This window comes from Ochotona princeps, chromosome 23 (assembly GCF_030435755.1).
Source record: "Ochotona princeps isolate mOchPri1 chromosome 23, mOchPri1.hap1, whole genome shotgun sequence".
Classification (NCBI taxonomy): Eukaryota; Metazoa; Chordata; class Mammalia; order Lagomorpha; family Ochotonidae; genus Ochotona; species Ochotona princeps.
This window is the reverse complement of record NC_080854.1, coordinates 34,324,441-34,338,938: the sequence shown is the minus strand read 5'-3', so window position 1 is coordinate 34,338,938 and position 14,498 is coordinate 34,324,441. Positions and strand designations below refer to the sequence as shown.

Below are 14,498 nucleotides of genomic sequence, written 5' to 3'. Positions count from 1 at the left end.
TAGGCAGAGGACACATGGCAGTGACGGCAAAGCAATGTTCGCTTTGGAATAAAAACGCACCGTCGTGTGGCAGATGCGTAACTGGTACACGGGAGTCACTGCGTGTCTACTATGGCACGCAGGGTAACCACGAATGACAACAGTGACCAGCATATTTCAAACCAGGAACTTGCAGAGAGGATTGTAACGGTTGTGACATGAAATATATGTTCACTGACTGAGGTCCCAGCTAGGCTAACCATTCTACTGTAATCACCACATACTGACTGCACACAGCCTGAAATGGCCCCCCAATGCGTGCACAAGCTTTCTGATGCAAAACACTTTTCATTAATAGGTGAAAAATACATGAGATTGTGTCCAAAATGTTTCACAATACAATAAACTCATTCATTTAGTCTCAGTTTCTATGAACTTTCTGAAATATCTGTTCTGTGACAATAAAAACTAAAAATAACTCTTGGCTTCCTGTGGGGCTTAAGTCAGCTTGAAACATTTCCAGCTCTGTTTGAGGATGGCTTGAGGATGGAACGCAAAGCATTTGCTTCTAATACAAAGAAAAAGCTGAAACTTAGGGATAAAACTCACAAAGCTAAAAGACCGGAGAGTAAAGCTGTCAACACACTTCAAAAAGAAACCTTGCAAACATGGCCGACTCCCAGGACCACTGCTATGACTCCACTGGAAACGCCCCTCCTGGATGAGAAGCAGCTCCTTTCCTCCTCCTCAGCACCCACTGCCCCGCCCTGGTACCCAGCTAGGCTGGCACCATCCAGATGCAAACAGGGAGAGCTCATCAGGGGCGCAGGTGGATTTCCACCACAGAGGTGGTTCAGGGCTCCTTTCCCTACAGGAGCCAATGCACTACTATCCATCAATCAAGTTCATGTGCAGAGAAAACTCCGCTGAGCTGCAGCTCCAGGACACAGAAAAGGCTGCTCAGGCAGGCAGCTGTGTGTGTACTGTCCAGGGATTTGTGCCAATTAGGGGGCAACACAGCCAACATCCATGTGCAGGCTAACTCTGCCTTTCAGAGAGGGCACGGATATAAACAGGGGACACGTTAATCTTACACTGCCCCTCTTCCCTCCCAGGGAAGTCACATGGCATGATGTGTAGGACAGGAAGACAGCCTGAGGTTGAAGAACTGTCAGGGGACTGTTGTCTCAACAGGGTTTAGCTTACATCCAGTATCTGAGGGCTTCAAGAAGCAAAGATGAAATTCCAAACCCATCCACCATCACCACTGTTCCCCTGCTTTGGTTTGAGCAGCAGGGAAACTAACTGATTTTATGTTAAGTGTTTTATGATTACTTATAACATTTTATGGGGTGGGAGATAGACGTTTTGGGTATTTAGAAGGTCTACATGATAAAATAATAATAATAACAACCATACTAGGAGGAGATTTTGTGTTGATTCTTGGGAGTTTCTGAGAGAAGCGTGGCTCAGTGTGTGCGTCTCCCTGGGAGCTGTTCAGAGCCACCCCAGTGCGGCTGAGACTGAGGGACGCAGAGCAGACAGCTAAAGGCAACTGCCCTATGTTTGTGGCATCACATTCTTGGACAGTGGCCCAAAGAGAATCATCCAGACCCCAGTGTCGCCAGTGCTGAAGCTGAGAAATCCCGGCCTGGAGAGAAAAGATGCAGAGTCCAGAGTGGCAAAATGTCCTGAAGGAAACTAGGTGGGACAGCCGAATCTTCGGTTTGCAAACCGGACATTCAAGAGCAGCCCTTCGAGGCACTCCTGGGAATTAGGGACGAGGTCGGGGCGGAATGTGATTCAGAGAGCGCGGCGCAGGACAGTCACGGCACAGCAGCCAGCAGCCTGGCAATTTGTTGCTTCCTGGACATGGCCTGCGACGCCTTGAGTCAACAGGCTCCGAGCATACGGCGAGCGGGCAGCAGAGCGGGCAGCAGAGCGGGCAGCAGAGCGGGCAGCAGAGCGGGCATCCATCAGGCACAGCCAAGGGGAAGGAAAGCAGCTGAGAAGCAGACAGCAGGGAAGGAAATGCTAGGAAGCCACCAAAGGAAAAGCCAGCTTACTAATGGGAAAAGGAAAACTGTCTGGAGACAGGAAAACAACCCGCGACACTTGGAAACAAAAAGCCAGCAGCAGCAAGGATGTCGGGAAGGGCAGAGCCACGCGGCGAGAGCGAGGTGCCCGATGTTCCTGCGAAAACTGCCCCTCACGTTCATTCTAACAGTACATTTTAGTATCAAGAGCCTTAAAGACATTTACTCCATCTAGCTATTTCCAGAATGTATCCTTAGGCAAGATATAATTACACAGATATTTATTACAATTAAAATGAGCAGAAACTTGGAAGCCACTGAATTTGCTAGCAAGAGATTGTATTTCGGCACGACCTGTGCCGGATTCTCTGAAGTTCAGGGATCTACTGTCCTGGGAGGCGATCTGCCCAGCTCCTCTCTGGTGGGCAGCAACGCAGTCACCTGCTTAGTCATGAGTAGCGGAACCGCTGGAGAGAATTCACAAGCAATGAATAAAAGTTGCTTTCTTAGTCACTGTGTCCAACAATACTGACCAACCTCAGTGAGCCCTTCCTCACATGCGCAGACTCCCCAACGTGCCTCCCTCACAGGCCACTGCACTTGGCATGAGTGAAACCCACAGGCCCTCCCACAGTTCCCGGCCTCCCTTGCGGCTCAGGTGCAGCTCTGAGGCAGCACAGGCCGCACGGAGGTGTGCAACTTCCAGGGGGTCCCGAAATGGAGGCTACTCCCTTCCCCCTCCCCACCAACCCTGCCCCTTCTCCAGGAGGAGAGGGACAGCACCCTGAAAGGCAGAACACTAGAAAACACCGGAAAAAACTGAATCCCAAAAAGTTCATAGAAGATGGAATTAAACAGTACATTTATTGTGATGGAAAAAAATGAAATCAGTGCATGGTTTTCTAATATGTGTGTTTTGAATTATTTAAGACCTCTCATATGCAAATTCTTTAAAATTTTTGTATTAAGATAAGCTTACTTTTTAAACTGAATTTCCATGAACATTTGAGGGCATTTATAAAGGGGCGGGGCCCCTGGAGAGGCAAAACAAGAGTTGCATCTGTGGGAAGTCTCCTCCACAGGCCCCAGGGATTGGCTGCAGTCACGGCCATTAGCTTATCAGACCCACCTGCTATTATTGCATCATGAAGAATCAAAGCTGTGCATAAGTGTGTACACAGAAACCAATGTGAATCTCTTCTGCAGCCAGAGCGGTGAGGCCTGCAGAAGTTGATTTTTGTAGCTTCTTGCTATTTTTACCGGCTTATTAGGTGAGTATATACACACCCACATTTATAATTGACACTTACTGTGAAATAAAGAGAAACTTATTTAAAATCCCAACCTCCAACAGACGGCTTGAACAGTACTCAACATTTCGTACCTGTGCCTTGGGACATTACACGCTACTCCACACCCAAGCTTTGTTTTGGGGCCAAGAGCATTCCTCAGAGAGTGGGCTATGGTGTGAGGCTCAAGAAGCAGTGCCAACCAGCAGCAAAGTCCTGAAAACCCTTTCAGGCAATAGGATTTCATGGTCTCCAACACCACTGATGTGTGTCCTGTATTAACTCATCAGTGCCTAGCACCTGCTCACTGTGGTAGGCATACCTGAGACACACACACGCACACACGGTGGGTGTCGAGTCGAAGTACTTCAGGCATAACAGTCATTTAGAAAGAGCATCAGGAGAGGTGGCCATTGAAAATTCAGAATATTGATCAACACCATGGTAAGTGCAGCACTTGCCAGGGCCTTGCAGAGCAGGCCGGGGAGGTGAAGGACCAGGGCACAGCTGCTCCCCAGCGCCTGGGAGGCAGCCCTTACTGGGAAGTGAAGAGATGGGTAAGGGCCAGCTCGCAACTATGAGCATCTGCCATTAAGAAAATGAAAGGGCAGAGACGGCTCATCATCAGTGTGACTGGTGCCAACCACTGGGCGAGGAGTCGCGGAACAGAATAAGACTACAGTGTTCCTACAGAAAATTCACCCTGTGGGACTGACCCTTGAAACCAATTCATCCCATGACAAGCCCTGGGAGGAAAGTTGAAATAAAACAATGCAGAGTAGATGAGAAATGAGATTCTTAACTTGGGGGGGCACCTGGGCAGGGCAGAGACAATGTTTCAGTTGGGGCACTCATGGCCTTACACAGATGTATGTTCCTGTTGCACACACATGCAAAATCGCAGGCCGAGTGAGTCCCCAGTGACACGTATCTGGCAGCTACAACTTCAGACAAACCATCAAATGACTTACTCTCAGATGGATGACAATGCACCAGGTATAACAGAGGCAGTAATGAGAAAAACATGTATTCCACAGAAAGACTGTGTTAGAATCCTGTTCAGACTTGGCTAAGTCTGCGTACTCACCCTTGTAAACACACACACACACACACACACACACACACATACACAATCAAGAGAGTTGAACTTCTAAGTCACCAATGGAAAGAAGCAGTTTTCAGTTCTGGGGGATCTTCTGGCTTTGTATCTGCCCTTTCTCAGTGGGTTTCTATGTACATGGTCAAGTTCACACTGAGACTTGATAACTCAGGCCCACTCTGGTCACAGCCTGCAGGACAACATCATGCTGCTTCTAAACAGGCCCGGAGCAGTGTCCACCCCAGGACCCTGTCACAGGGCCTTGGCTGCATCTCAAATGGGAAAAAAAGAAGATGGCAACTTACTTCTACAGAAAGCACAAAAGGCGAACCATTCAGCTTGGCCTATTTTGCAGGGCTCCAGCTGCCCCGCCCCTGCTGCAGGGACAGGAAGGGTCCTGCCTCTTGAAGCTGCCTCTGGGCATAAGGCCTGCTGCCTGCGTAGGGCAGGTGTTATTTCAAAGGGACTGGAGAAAGCAGCCACAATGCAGCCACAGGCTCCGTGCGCTGCACTGAAAGCGAACAAACTTCGCAAATCCTTGTGCACAAGCGTGTGCTGCGCATACTCCACACGTGCTGCGCAGAGGGCCCTGACGGGCTTCCCCAGCAGGATGTGGCCTTCCTTGTATCCACTGAGGGGACCTCAGAAACGTGGTGCGGAAAAGAAACAGAGAGGAGGATATCTTGGCACCAAAAGATTGAAACCCATGCATAATTCTTTCCTAATATGCACCTCCCAGGAACTCTTATGCATGGTTTTCAAATTTTTCTTTGCACCATAATAAACTTGCCCCTTATTTCCACTTTCCATGACCTTTGCAAAATACCATTGTGTATTTTCTTTGAATATCTCTTACAGGGACTTAAAAGTGAAAATTTCTGAAAATCTCCCTATAGCTAAACGACCTACAATATGCTGTAGAAATTTTCTTTCTTGTGTGTCCAATATACTAAATGTCAAACGTAAGAGTCAGATTTCTGGCACACAGCACGCTCCAGAGGTCATCATGGAACCAGTACGAGTTTTCCCGCCCCAACACTGAAACCTGAATCCTGCGATGTCTGTGCCCTAAACAAAGGACTTGGGCTTTTATCTGCCCTTCTGCATTTCTGGGAGGCATCTTAAAAGTCAAGAGAAAATTGCATGCAATGTTACAAGCACCCACTGACTTCATCCTTCAACTGCCCTGCCAGGTGCTCTTTGAAGGGCACTTTGCAAGTTCCCAACACAACATCCATCATAGAAAACTTCTGCCTGTTAAGTACGAAAAGAACGAAGCATCATCTCCTCTTCCGTATGGCTGTGCTTTTTAAAAAACATACCTTTTGTATACACACCAGTTGTATACTTTAAGATGTAGCTATTCCAAGGCTGGCCAGGTGGATCTATTTCTGTAACTACACCCACACTTGTTAATACTAGGGTTTAAGCCCTCAGCTTCTCTAATGGGGAACAAGTAGCCTGGGATTCCTTAAACACCCAATACCAATGCTTCCCAGCAGGTGGCGCCACCCAGATCCAGTTTTCTCTAAAGTTTAGTAGCGCTGGCCACCATGGCAGGTGGTCTCAAGGTATGGTGGTGTCCCCTACACCTCCCATCCCCACTTCCGATTTCTCCTCTCCCTCACTAATCTTACATTCCATCACCACTGCGCTCTCATCTCCAGGCCTTCCAACCTGGCCGTCCATCAGTTTTTCAATGCCAGAGAGTTGCAGCTTGCTTTGCAATGTTTAAATACACTGAATTTGACAAAACACACTAAATAACTTTTTCATACAAGCCTCATGCTTGTGTTCTTACATCTTCATTGATCTTGTTATGAAATTTTCCAACATTTAGAAATATCTTTGTAATAATGCAAGTCTAAATGTTTAAAAAAAAAAACTTTTGGTTAAAATGACAACTTTAAAAAGCTTCTTCATAGGGTGGGGAGAATCCAAGTACCTATGAAACTGTCACATAATACAATGTAATTAATGAATTAAAAATAATAAATAAATTTAAAAAAAAGCTTCTTCATAAACAACAATATTCTACTGCACTTCAAGAAGTTTCAGCAAAACTGTCTCAAAGCCTTTTTTCCCCCTTGGAGAATATTCTTAGAAAAAAAGGGACAAAATCAATCATAGAACTTTTCATTTAGACATTTAAACAACAACAACAACAAATCACAAAATTCTGTGATTAACTTCACCGTACTCAAAAATGGCTCTGCTGTGTCATCCAGTATGACAGACAACACAGCATTTCGGTGGGAAGGTGTCCCTCACACGGTGTCACGGAGGAGCGGGCACAGGAAATGCACTGTGACACTCAGGAACACTCGCTCTGATCGTCCACTGACCTCCTCATGCAGTCTGCCACTTATGGGCTTCTGGCTCTGTGAGGGCGCCGTAGTGTGGGAAGGGTCCAAGTTTGGGTGTGAATCTCACTAGATGGGGAACCCGGAACGGGGCCATGAAAGGGAGACACTTTGGCATCTGACAAGTAGCTCAAATCCTGCAGCCAAGCCCTCGAGTTGGAGAGGATTTACTCTCAGTCAACATGCTATGTTAATGCAATCTCTGCCACTGGCCTTCCAGGCCCATTGGACACCTTAGTTTGTATGGACATTTCCAGAAAAAAATCAGGTTAGGAACCAGTTCCCACATCAACCTAGACCACAACACAGAAAACGGAGAAGGTTGAGGCTTTGGTAGAGCAGTAACACGTCACTTGGTACTCCTGCTTCTCAGAAGGCCCACGTCCTAACCAGGGCTCCGCTGGCATTTGCAGCTGCCCTTTCATGCGCACCCTGGGAGGCAGCAGGTGACAGCTCACAGCCTTTGGTCCCTGCCGCCCACATGGACGATCCGCACTGAGCCCAGCCTAGCCCAGGCCCCCGGCCAGTCAGCACTGTGAGACGGACTGCGACTGTGCCTTTCACATAACGCAAGTGAGTAAAAGAGGACAATGACAGAGGCCGTCCTACCTGTGCTGATGCTCAATGACAATGTCCAGAATTCACACCAGGCTGGCCCAGGGAAGTGCACCACTGGGAAATGGGCAGCCGTAGCATGATGTCTTACACTTCAGCAGGTGTCAACAGGAAGAGACACTCCTGGCTGACCAGGGTGACCCGTGGGAAGCACAGGGGAGATCTTACGGCGCATTCCCTTCCCAGGGGCGTGGGGGCACAGAGCCCTGAGCTGGGGTCTCCATCAGGGCTGGGCCAGGCTGCCTCAGGAGCGGTGGGAACTAAAGAGGCAGTGCACGCCAGAGCAGCAGAAGCTACAGTGATGCCATCACTGCAGCAGCAATTCCGGGATGCGACTTAAGAATGTGCTCGACTCGTCTTCACAGTAAAGGGAACGCCGCTCTGACTCTTCCTCAACGTAAAGCCATTTCTAACACAGCTGAGAATATTGTACATCGTGGCCTGAGCAAACAGGCTCCTGCACCGAGCATGAAATAAAAGCCAAGCAGCTGGGAGCATTAGGAGCTCTACCTTTCTTTCTCAGGGCCCCACTGCCCTGGTCAGCCAGGAGCTGGGTCAGCACATCCCCTGGTGGCTGGACGAGGGACCTCAGTGTGCAGGGAAGCCTTGGGGAAGGGTGCCGACAGTGCCCACCAGAATCTTGCTGGCAGGTGACAGGCGGCACATCCCCTCCGTTCCCTTGCTGGGGCAGCCCAGGATCGAGGGCTTTGCCTCCCAAGAGCCCCAGGGACAGGGTGGAGGCTGTCCAGGTGCACTTGGGTGAGAGGCACTGCCTGCTGGGCCTTCACTTCCCCTGCAGGCGGGGCACAGGCTGCTGTCTGAGGCCACAAGGCCAAGCCGCCCACGTTGAGAAGCTAAAAGTCTCACCCCCTTTCTCCAAATCCAAGAAGAAACTCAAGTCTGTGTGGCTGTACACTGCAGGACCTGGTCTAAAGTCCTCCTGGGGCTGGGTCCCCACCCGCCAGAGTACCCCTTCTCACAGCACTTACCTCTCCTCCTCCAGACTGGGCCCAGCAAAAAGCTGCAGCCACATGACCGCAACGCAACAGGGGCAGCAGCTGGGTCTCCCTCCATTCTCACACCTGGAGCCTCTGGGGTTGCTGGCTTTCCCCCCACTTTTCTGTGCTGGCTCAGCTGTGAGACATGGCCCAGTCACAAAACACCCCCAGAGTCTCAGCTGTGAAATCATCTCCCCACTCCGGAACTGCAGCCATGTCAGGGACTCCGCTGAGTGCCGCAACCCAGCTCCTTCTATTTCTACCTACAGAGGACTCCCGGGGCCGTGAGGAGGGAGGGACGGAGGATTGCGAGCAGCTGTGTGCGGCACCATCACCTGTTCCTGGGATTTCTTCTTCTTCTTCTTCTTGCCCCAGCACCCGGAGCTCTCGGAGTCCTTGCCGTTGGCCTCGCCGCAGAGCAGCCCGTCCAGCTCGTCGGTGCCCATGTGCTGTCCCTGAGACGTTTCTGCTGCCAGCCGGTACGAGAGGTTCCTTAGGATGCACACACAGTTTTCAACGGTCTGCAGGAGCCCCAGAAGGGAAACGAGAGAAGCAGTGAATAAACACCGGCACCCAGGCCGGCCCCCAGTCTCCATGGACACCTTTCTCTGGGAGCCTGAGCTCCCGGCTTCTCCTGGCTCCCCAGACGGCTGCAATGCAAGACTTTACAAAAGCCTGGAGTGGCCTTCTGACTTTCCGCCCTGCCTGGAAAGCTGCTCACCCACAGCAGTTAGTTCTGCAAACAGCTGCCACTGATTAAACACTGACTTGTGAGAGGGGGAGAATTACAAACTCACAACCACGAGAGGCCCCACACATGGTCCGCTTGATGGCTGCCAGCTGGGGAAGGGCAGCCAGGAAGCCCACATGCAGCCAGGAAGCCCCAGCAGGAGACAGAGGCACATACTTTCTGAGTGCAAAGGGCGGGGGGGGGGGGAACAGGTGCGAACCATTCAAAAGGAAGTTCTAATTCTGGCAATGCCAGATCTAGTAACTTCTGGCGAACAGCAGGGGTTGGAGAACTGTGGGCGCTAGGCTAACCTTGTGGCCTTGTGTGCACACAGGCTGCCACTGGACCCAAGCTTTGCCCACCTGCATCAGCCAGTTGTTTCTGCACTACAGTGGCAGGTGCAAGTGGGCGTCAGAGACCTCAGCCTGCCGACCCAACACCAACCCTCGCTGCCTTCGTGAAAGCGTCTGTGGCAAACACAGCTGGGGCTTGGACCTCTACCCTGGACTTGAGTTATGGGGAGAGGGAAGCAAAGGTTTTCTTGAAGATAAACTTAGACAAGTAACATGTTTTCGCTGATTCGTGGTAGCTAGTACCGAGTACACAAAGGACCTGCGTCAGACCCACATTTTGGTATTCGATTTTTACTCAAAGCCTTTTGTCTAAAATCTTGAGGAACAGTGGTTTTTCTACTTACCACTTGTTGAATTCTTTACTTATGGGAGGGCTAAACTTGTGATTAGGGAGTAAATGAAGAGTTTGTCATTGTAAAACTTAACGGAAAAGTAAGAGGAGAGAGTGTGAGAAGCATCTTTATACTCTTAAAACTGAATACATGAAATGCAAGAAATATGTTCCTTTTACATAAATAAAAAGGGGAGAAAAAGCTTGACATGAGAAAAGTAAAGCGAGCTACACTGTATTTTAAACGTGGGACCAACTTGGCAGTCACTTTCCAGGTTCCTCCCATGGGACAGGCCCAAGGCAGGCAGGTGCTGGTTGGGAACTGGACGCTGTCAGGGCGTCCACAGATGCGCTGCTTCTGCAGCCTGGGGTGCGGCTGGACCAGATGGGAGCTGGAGATGAGGTCCTTCACTTGACGGTGGGAATGGAGAAAACAGCCAGGGAACACAATTTTCAGGGTTTATCGCTTGAGCCTTTACTATTCTAGAACTTTCTTGCCGGCTTCTGGGGGGCGGTGTCCTGGGCTGCTAATCCCCCAGGCTTTATGCTAACTTGATTTCCTGTCTCAAGCATTCTTTCAGCATCAAAAGAAGAAGTAGTGTGAATGCAGGTACACACACGAGATCATGGCAGGGAGAGGAGTCTCTCATTGAAAGGAAAATGTTATGGCATGAATCAGAACGGTTTTTAAAAGCAGCTCAAACTGATTTTCCCTACATCAAAGACTTGGGAGAATAAACTTCTTTCTCATCTGGCTGTTCATCTTCCCTGGGGGCATTCCTGGTTCCCTGTTTAGCAAATAACTACTGGGATGTAAATCCACAGTTTCACAAAAGCTTCCTAACCTGCCCATGACCAAGGAGGCAGTCTGTGGAGATGCTAGGGAGACAGAGAGCAGGTGGGGAGGGTCCAGGGGGATGGGTGCACAGCACAGCAGTCAGGGTGGGGAGGGTCCAGGGGGATGGGTGCACAGCACAGCAGTCAGGGTGGGGAGGGTCCAGGGGGATGGGTGCACAGCACAGCAGTCAGGGTGGGGAGGGTCCAGGGGGATGGGTGCACAGCAGTCAGGGTGGGGAGGGTCCAGGGGGATGGGTGCACAGCAGTCAGGGTGGGGAGGGTCCAGGGGGATGGGTGCACAGCAGTCAGGGTGGGGAGGGTCCAGGGGGATGGATGGGTGCACAGCAGTCAGGGTTTGGAGGGTCCAGGGGGATGGATGGGTGCACAGCAGTCAGGGTGGGGAGGGTCCAGGGGGATGGGTGCACAGCAGTCAGGGTGGGGAGGGTCCAGGGGGATGGGTGCACAGCAGTCAGGGTGGGGAGGGTCCAGGGGGATGGATGGGTGCACAGCAGTCAGGGTTTGGAGGGTCCAGGGGGATGGATGGGTGCACAGCAGTCAGGGTGGGGAGGGTCCAGGGGGATGGGTGCACAGCACAGCAGTTTGGCTGGTTTCTGTGGGTGACAAATCCAAAGCTCTCTTGGGGAGAAGACCAAAACGCCCTGGGATGCCTGCGGAAGGTGTGAGGGCAGCTGGGGCCTGAGCCTGTGGCACCCATGTCTGTCTACAGTGTTCAGAGCAGCTCCTCTTGGTCACCAGGGTCCTCTGGATGCCTTCTTTCGTAAAATGAGCAAGGACTAACTTGCAGGTTGTCTGTGGAATGTTCTACCATGTGCTCCCCACTGTCCCAATTACAAAAGCAGAGCTGAGAGCTTGCAAGGAGTCCAGGCTCTTTCCCTCACTAACTTCTCCTGCCTTAAAGAGAACGTGTCCTTATGGTCGTTCGCTCTAACCTGTCGATGTGAAGGCTTGGAAGCTGAGTAGAAAATTAGGGCACAGTAACAATACACCCAAACCCAGGGCACAACCTGCCAGCAACGCCGTGCTGATGAACAGATAACGTCACATGCTTCAACAGCTCCAGTGGTCACCTAAATAGGATTATACTGCTTGTCACAAAGTTAAGGTCACCTGGGAATGGTCCAGCCAGTGGGAGATGGAGACAGCTCTCTAGGGTACTGTGCCCATACAGTGCTGCTCTGAACCCACCCGGGCTAGCCTGCCTTGGGACTTGAGCCCTGGGCACTCCCAGCTTCCTCCTTCGATGAGACGTGGCTGTTAAAAACACTCTCCAAGATTTCCCAAGAGCTTCAGTAGTCTAGCCATCACTGGCATCAGACTGAAGTCTGTGTGTCCTGGAGCACAAAGGCTCTGCAGCCACGTTCCTGCGATGGCTCTGACCTGTCACATGGCCGGGACTTGAGGCCACTGATGTTTGTTTTATTTCAGCTTCAATGCTCCAAAGTGAGGCAAAGGGTCAGGACTCCGGCCTTGCTGCTCCTGCGAACTGCCAGCAGTGGCTCCTGTGAGACACACCTGTCTCTCAAGCTAAGAGACATCCATAAATACTTATGATGTCTCAACTGCTCATGCTTTGGGAGGATTTATTTTTCCTATCAAGGTTATTAAAAGGTCAAAATGTCCCTGCAGGACTATCATGAAAAGCGAAGGCCTAAGTTTTTATTACATTATATTCTTGGAATGAACAACATGCAGTCCATGAACGGATGCAAGCCTAGTGAGTAGCTGTGACTGGATGACAAGCAGTGCCCATGACTGGGCGGGTCTGTACCCTGAGGGCGGGAGTCGCAGGGGAAAGCTCCCATCCAGCGCATTAGGGGAAAAGGCTCAGGCAGCAGAGGCTTTCTGAATCTGCTGGTAACCCCTACGCGCAGTCAAGGTTGAGAAGTGCTTTGCTACCTCACCCACAGAGTCAGTGACTCTATTGGACTTAGCTCCATGACTTTACATCAGCATCCCAGGGAGAGGGTCCGTTTCAAAGCTCCATCTACTGAGGCAGGTTAGGGATCCAACTTGCCTGATAAAAACTTTAGGGGCACCAAACCTGAGGCTTCAGATAGGCTCCCAGATTCATGGGGTCTGAGCAGGCACACCAGCTTTGAATAGGAGCCGCAGCATTGTCTGGGGATACTGTTGTTGGTGATTCTGGGATGAGCCAGATGATGCTCTAACACGCAGTGGGAAGAGCCTAGGAATGCTGTGAGTCACCATGCACACAGGAGAACTCCTTAACAAAGAACTATTCTGCCTCAATGTCAATAACTGTGGCTGGAAAATCTTTGAGGGATCACATTGATTAGAAACATTACTCTAAAAGTACTAGTAATGCTTTGTTGTTCATTCAGCTGCTCTGAAATCATGGGACCAAACCTCATTCATCTAAACACTTCTTTGTGGGTTTTGGTACGCACACTGTATTTCAATACATTTCTTTTTGAAAAAGTGTCTTCAGATTTGAAGACAAAGTGCTGTATGTCTCTATGCATACAGACCAGAGACGGACTCCCAGAGAAAGAACTGGAACTATCCTAACAGTGAAATGACGGACTCCCTGACAATGTCCATGCCTACATTGTTGGAAACACTTCAACAATGACACGATGGACATGTGACTGCTCACAAAGGACGTGCACTGTAAAACTAAACGGGAAATCAATGCGGGGAGGCAGGGAGGAACCCTGGGGAAGGGCACGGGTCACCCCAGAACCTTTGGGACTACACCATAGAATAAAATAAAACATGTTTTAAAAAAGCACTGGTAAAATCTGTGTTTATATCACAGTACTTTCCAATTACAAATTTACATTTGTAAATGAACCAACATGAATTTGATTAAGACAAAACGGAACAGCTCAAACATGGGAAAGCCCACCCAATTCTATCTTGGCTATGAACCAAAGCATTGAATGGACATCAGTACTTTCCCATGTTGGCAGCCTCATTCATGTAGCATTTTTGACAGCATCGGTTTAGATTTTGCAGGCATTTTGAAGTGGCACGATACAAATAAATGCTGTTAAAAAATCTAGGATAGGATGAGAAGCCCTGGGCAGAAACATGTTAGAGCCCCACAGAAAACCAACACAGAGTTCAGAAGGAAGACATGAAATGCCGCGCCCGCTCTCCATGCCTGTCAGCTGCTGCTTAGCCTCAGGGGTGTTTTATTCTCTAAGGTGCTTAATGTATGCGAATACAACAAACCTTGCTATCGATCTCACTGCTCCCCAGCGCAGACTGGATCACGTACAGCAAGGCATCTGTGAGCCCGTCGCACTCACGCATCCTCCTGCGGGCCTCCTCTCCGGCCGAACTTACATTCCTGCAAGGCAAAAGGGCATCTCAGCAAAGGTTGCAGTTGCCATCCACGGGACCTCCTTCCATGCCCACATCTCTGCTTTCCAGGTTGGACCAGAGCATAGCTTCAGGAACACCTCCTAGGTAACCTGTAGTGCAGCTCAGGGTGTAGACACTGCAGAATTCCTACATCTGTCAGAGACCTGAGCCTGCCGAGAACAGGAGACTTCTAGAAAGTTCTCCAGAGCAACTTCACTCACATTCAAGGGGGAAATCAGAAGTTATCTGATTCAAAGGCTCCTACTTCTTTGAGAAGTTTAAAATGCGTCTCAAAAACAGAGCTTCCAACTGAAGTACTTTAGAGACTCTAAATTCACCTGCCTTAAAAACACACCTACCTGGCCCAGTCAGAGCAGAACTCTAGGCACTGACTGTCAGGTTGTAGGTCTGGATTTCTGGGACAGTTCAGTCACTGGGATGCCCCTGACACCTCTCGTGGAAGGAGCTGCCCCCCAGCTCTTCCTGTCCTGGCACAGGCCAAGCTGAAGGCAACAGC

The 14,498-nt window shown here is 50.1% G+C and overlaps 1 protein-coding gene across 3 annotated transcripts in view; it reads right to left on the bottom strand.

Moving 5' to 3' along the window:
* Positions 1–14,498, bottom strand: part of CTNND2 (catenin delta 2) — a 702,327-nt gene that overhangs the window by 94,020 nt on the left and 593,809 nt on the right. For all 3 annotated transcript variants that reach the window (XM_058680080.1, XM_058680081.1, XM_058680082.1), the window contains 2 exons: positions 13,850–13,967; positions 8,715–8,900 (listed from right to left, as the gene is read on the bottom strand). In XM_058680080.1, coding sequence (XP_058536063.1) covers positions 8,715–8,900; positions 13,850–13,967 — 304 coding nt within the window. The remainder of the gene's footprint in view (positions 1–8,714; positions 8,901–13,849; positions 13,968–14,498) is intronic.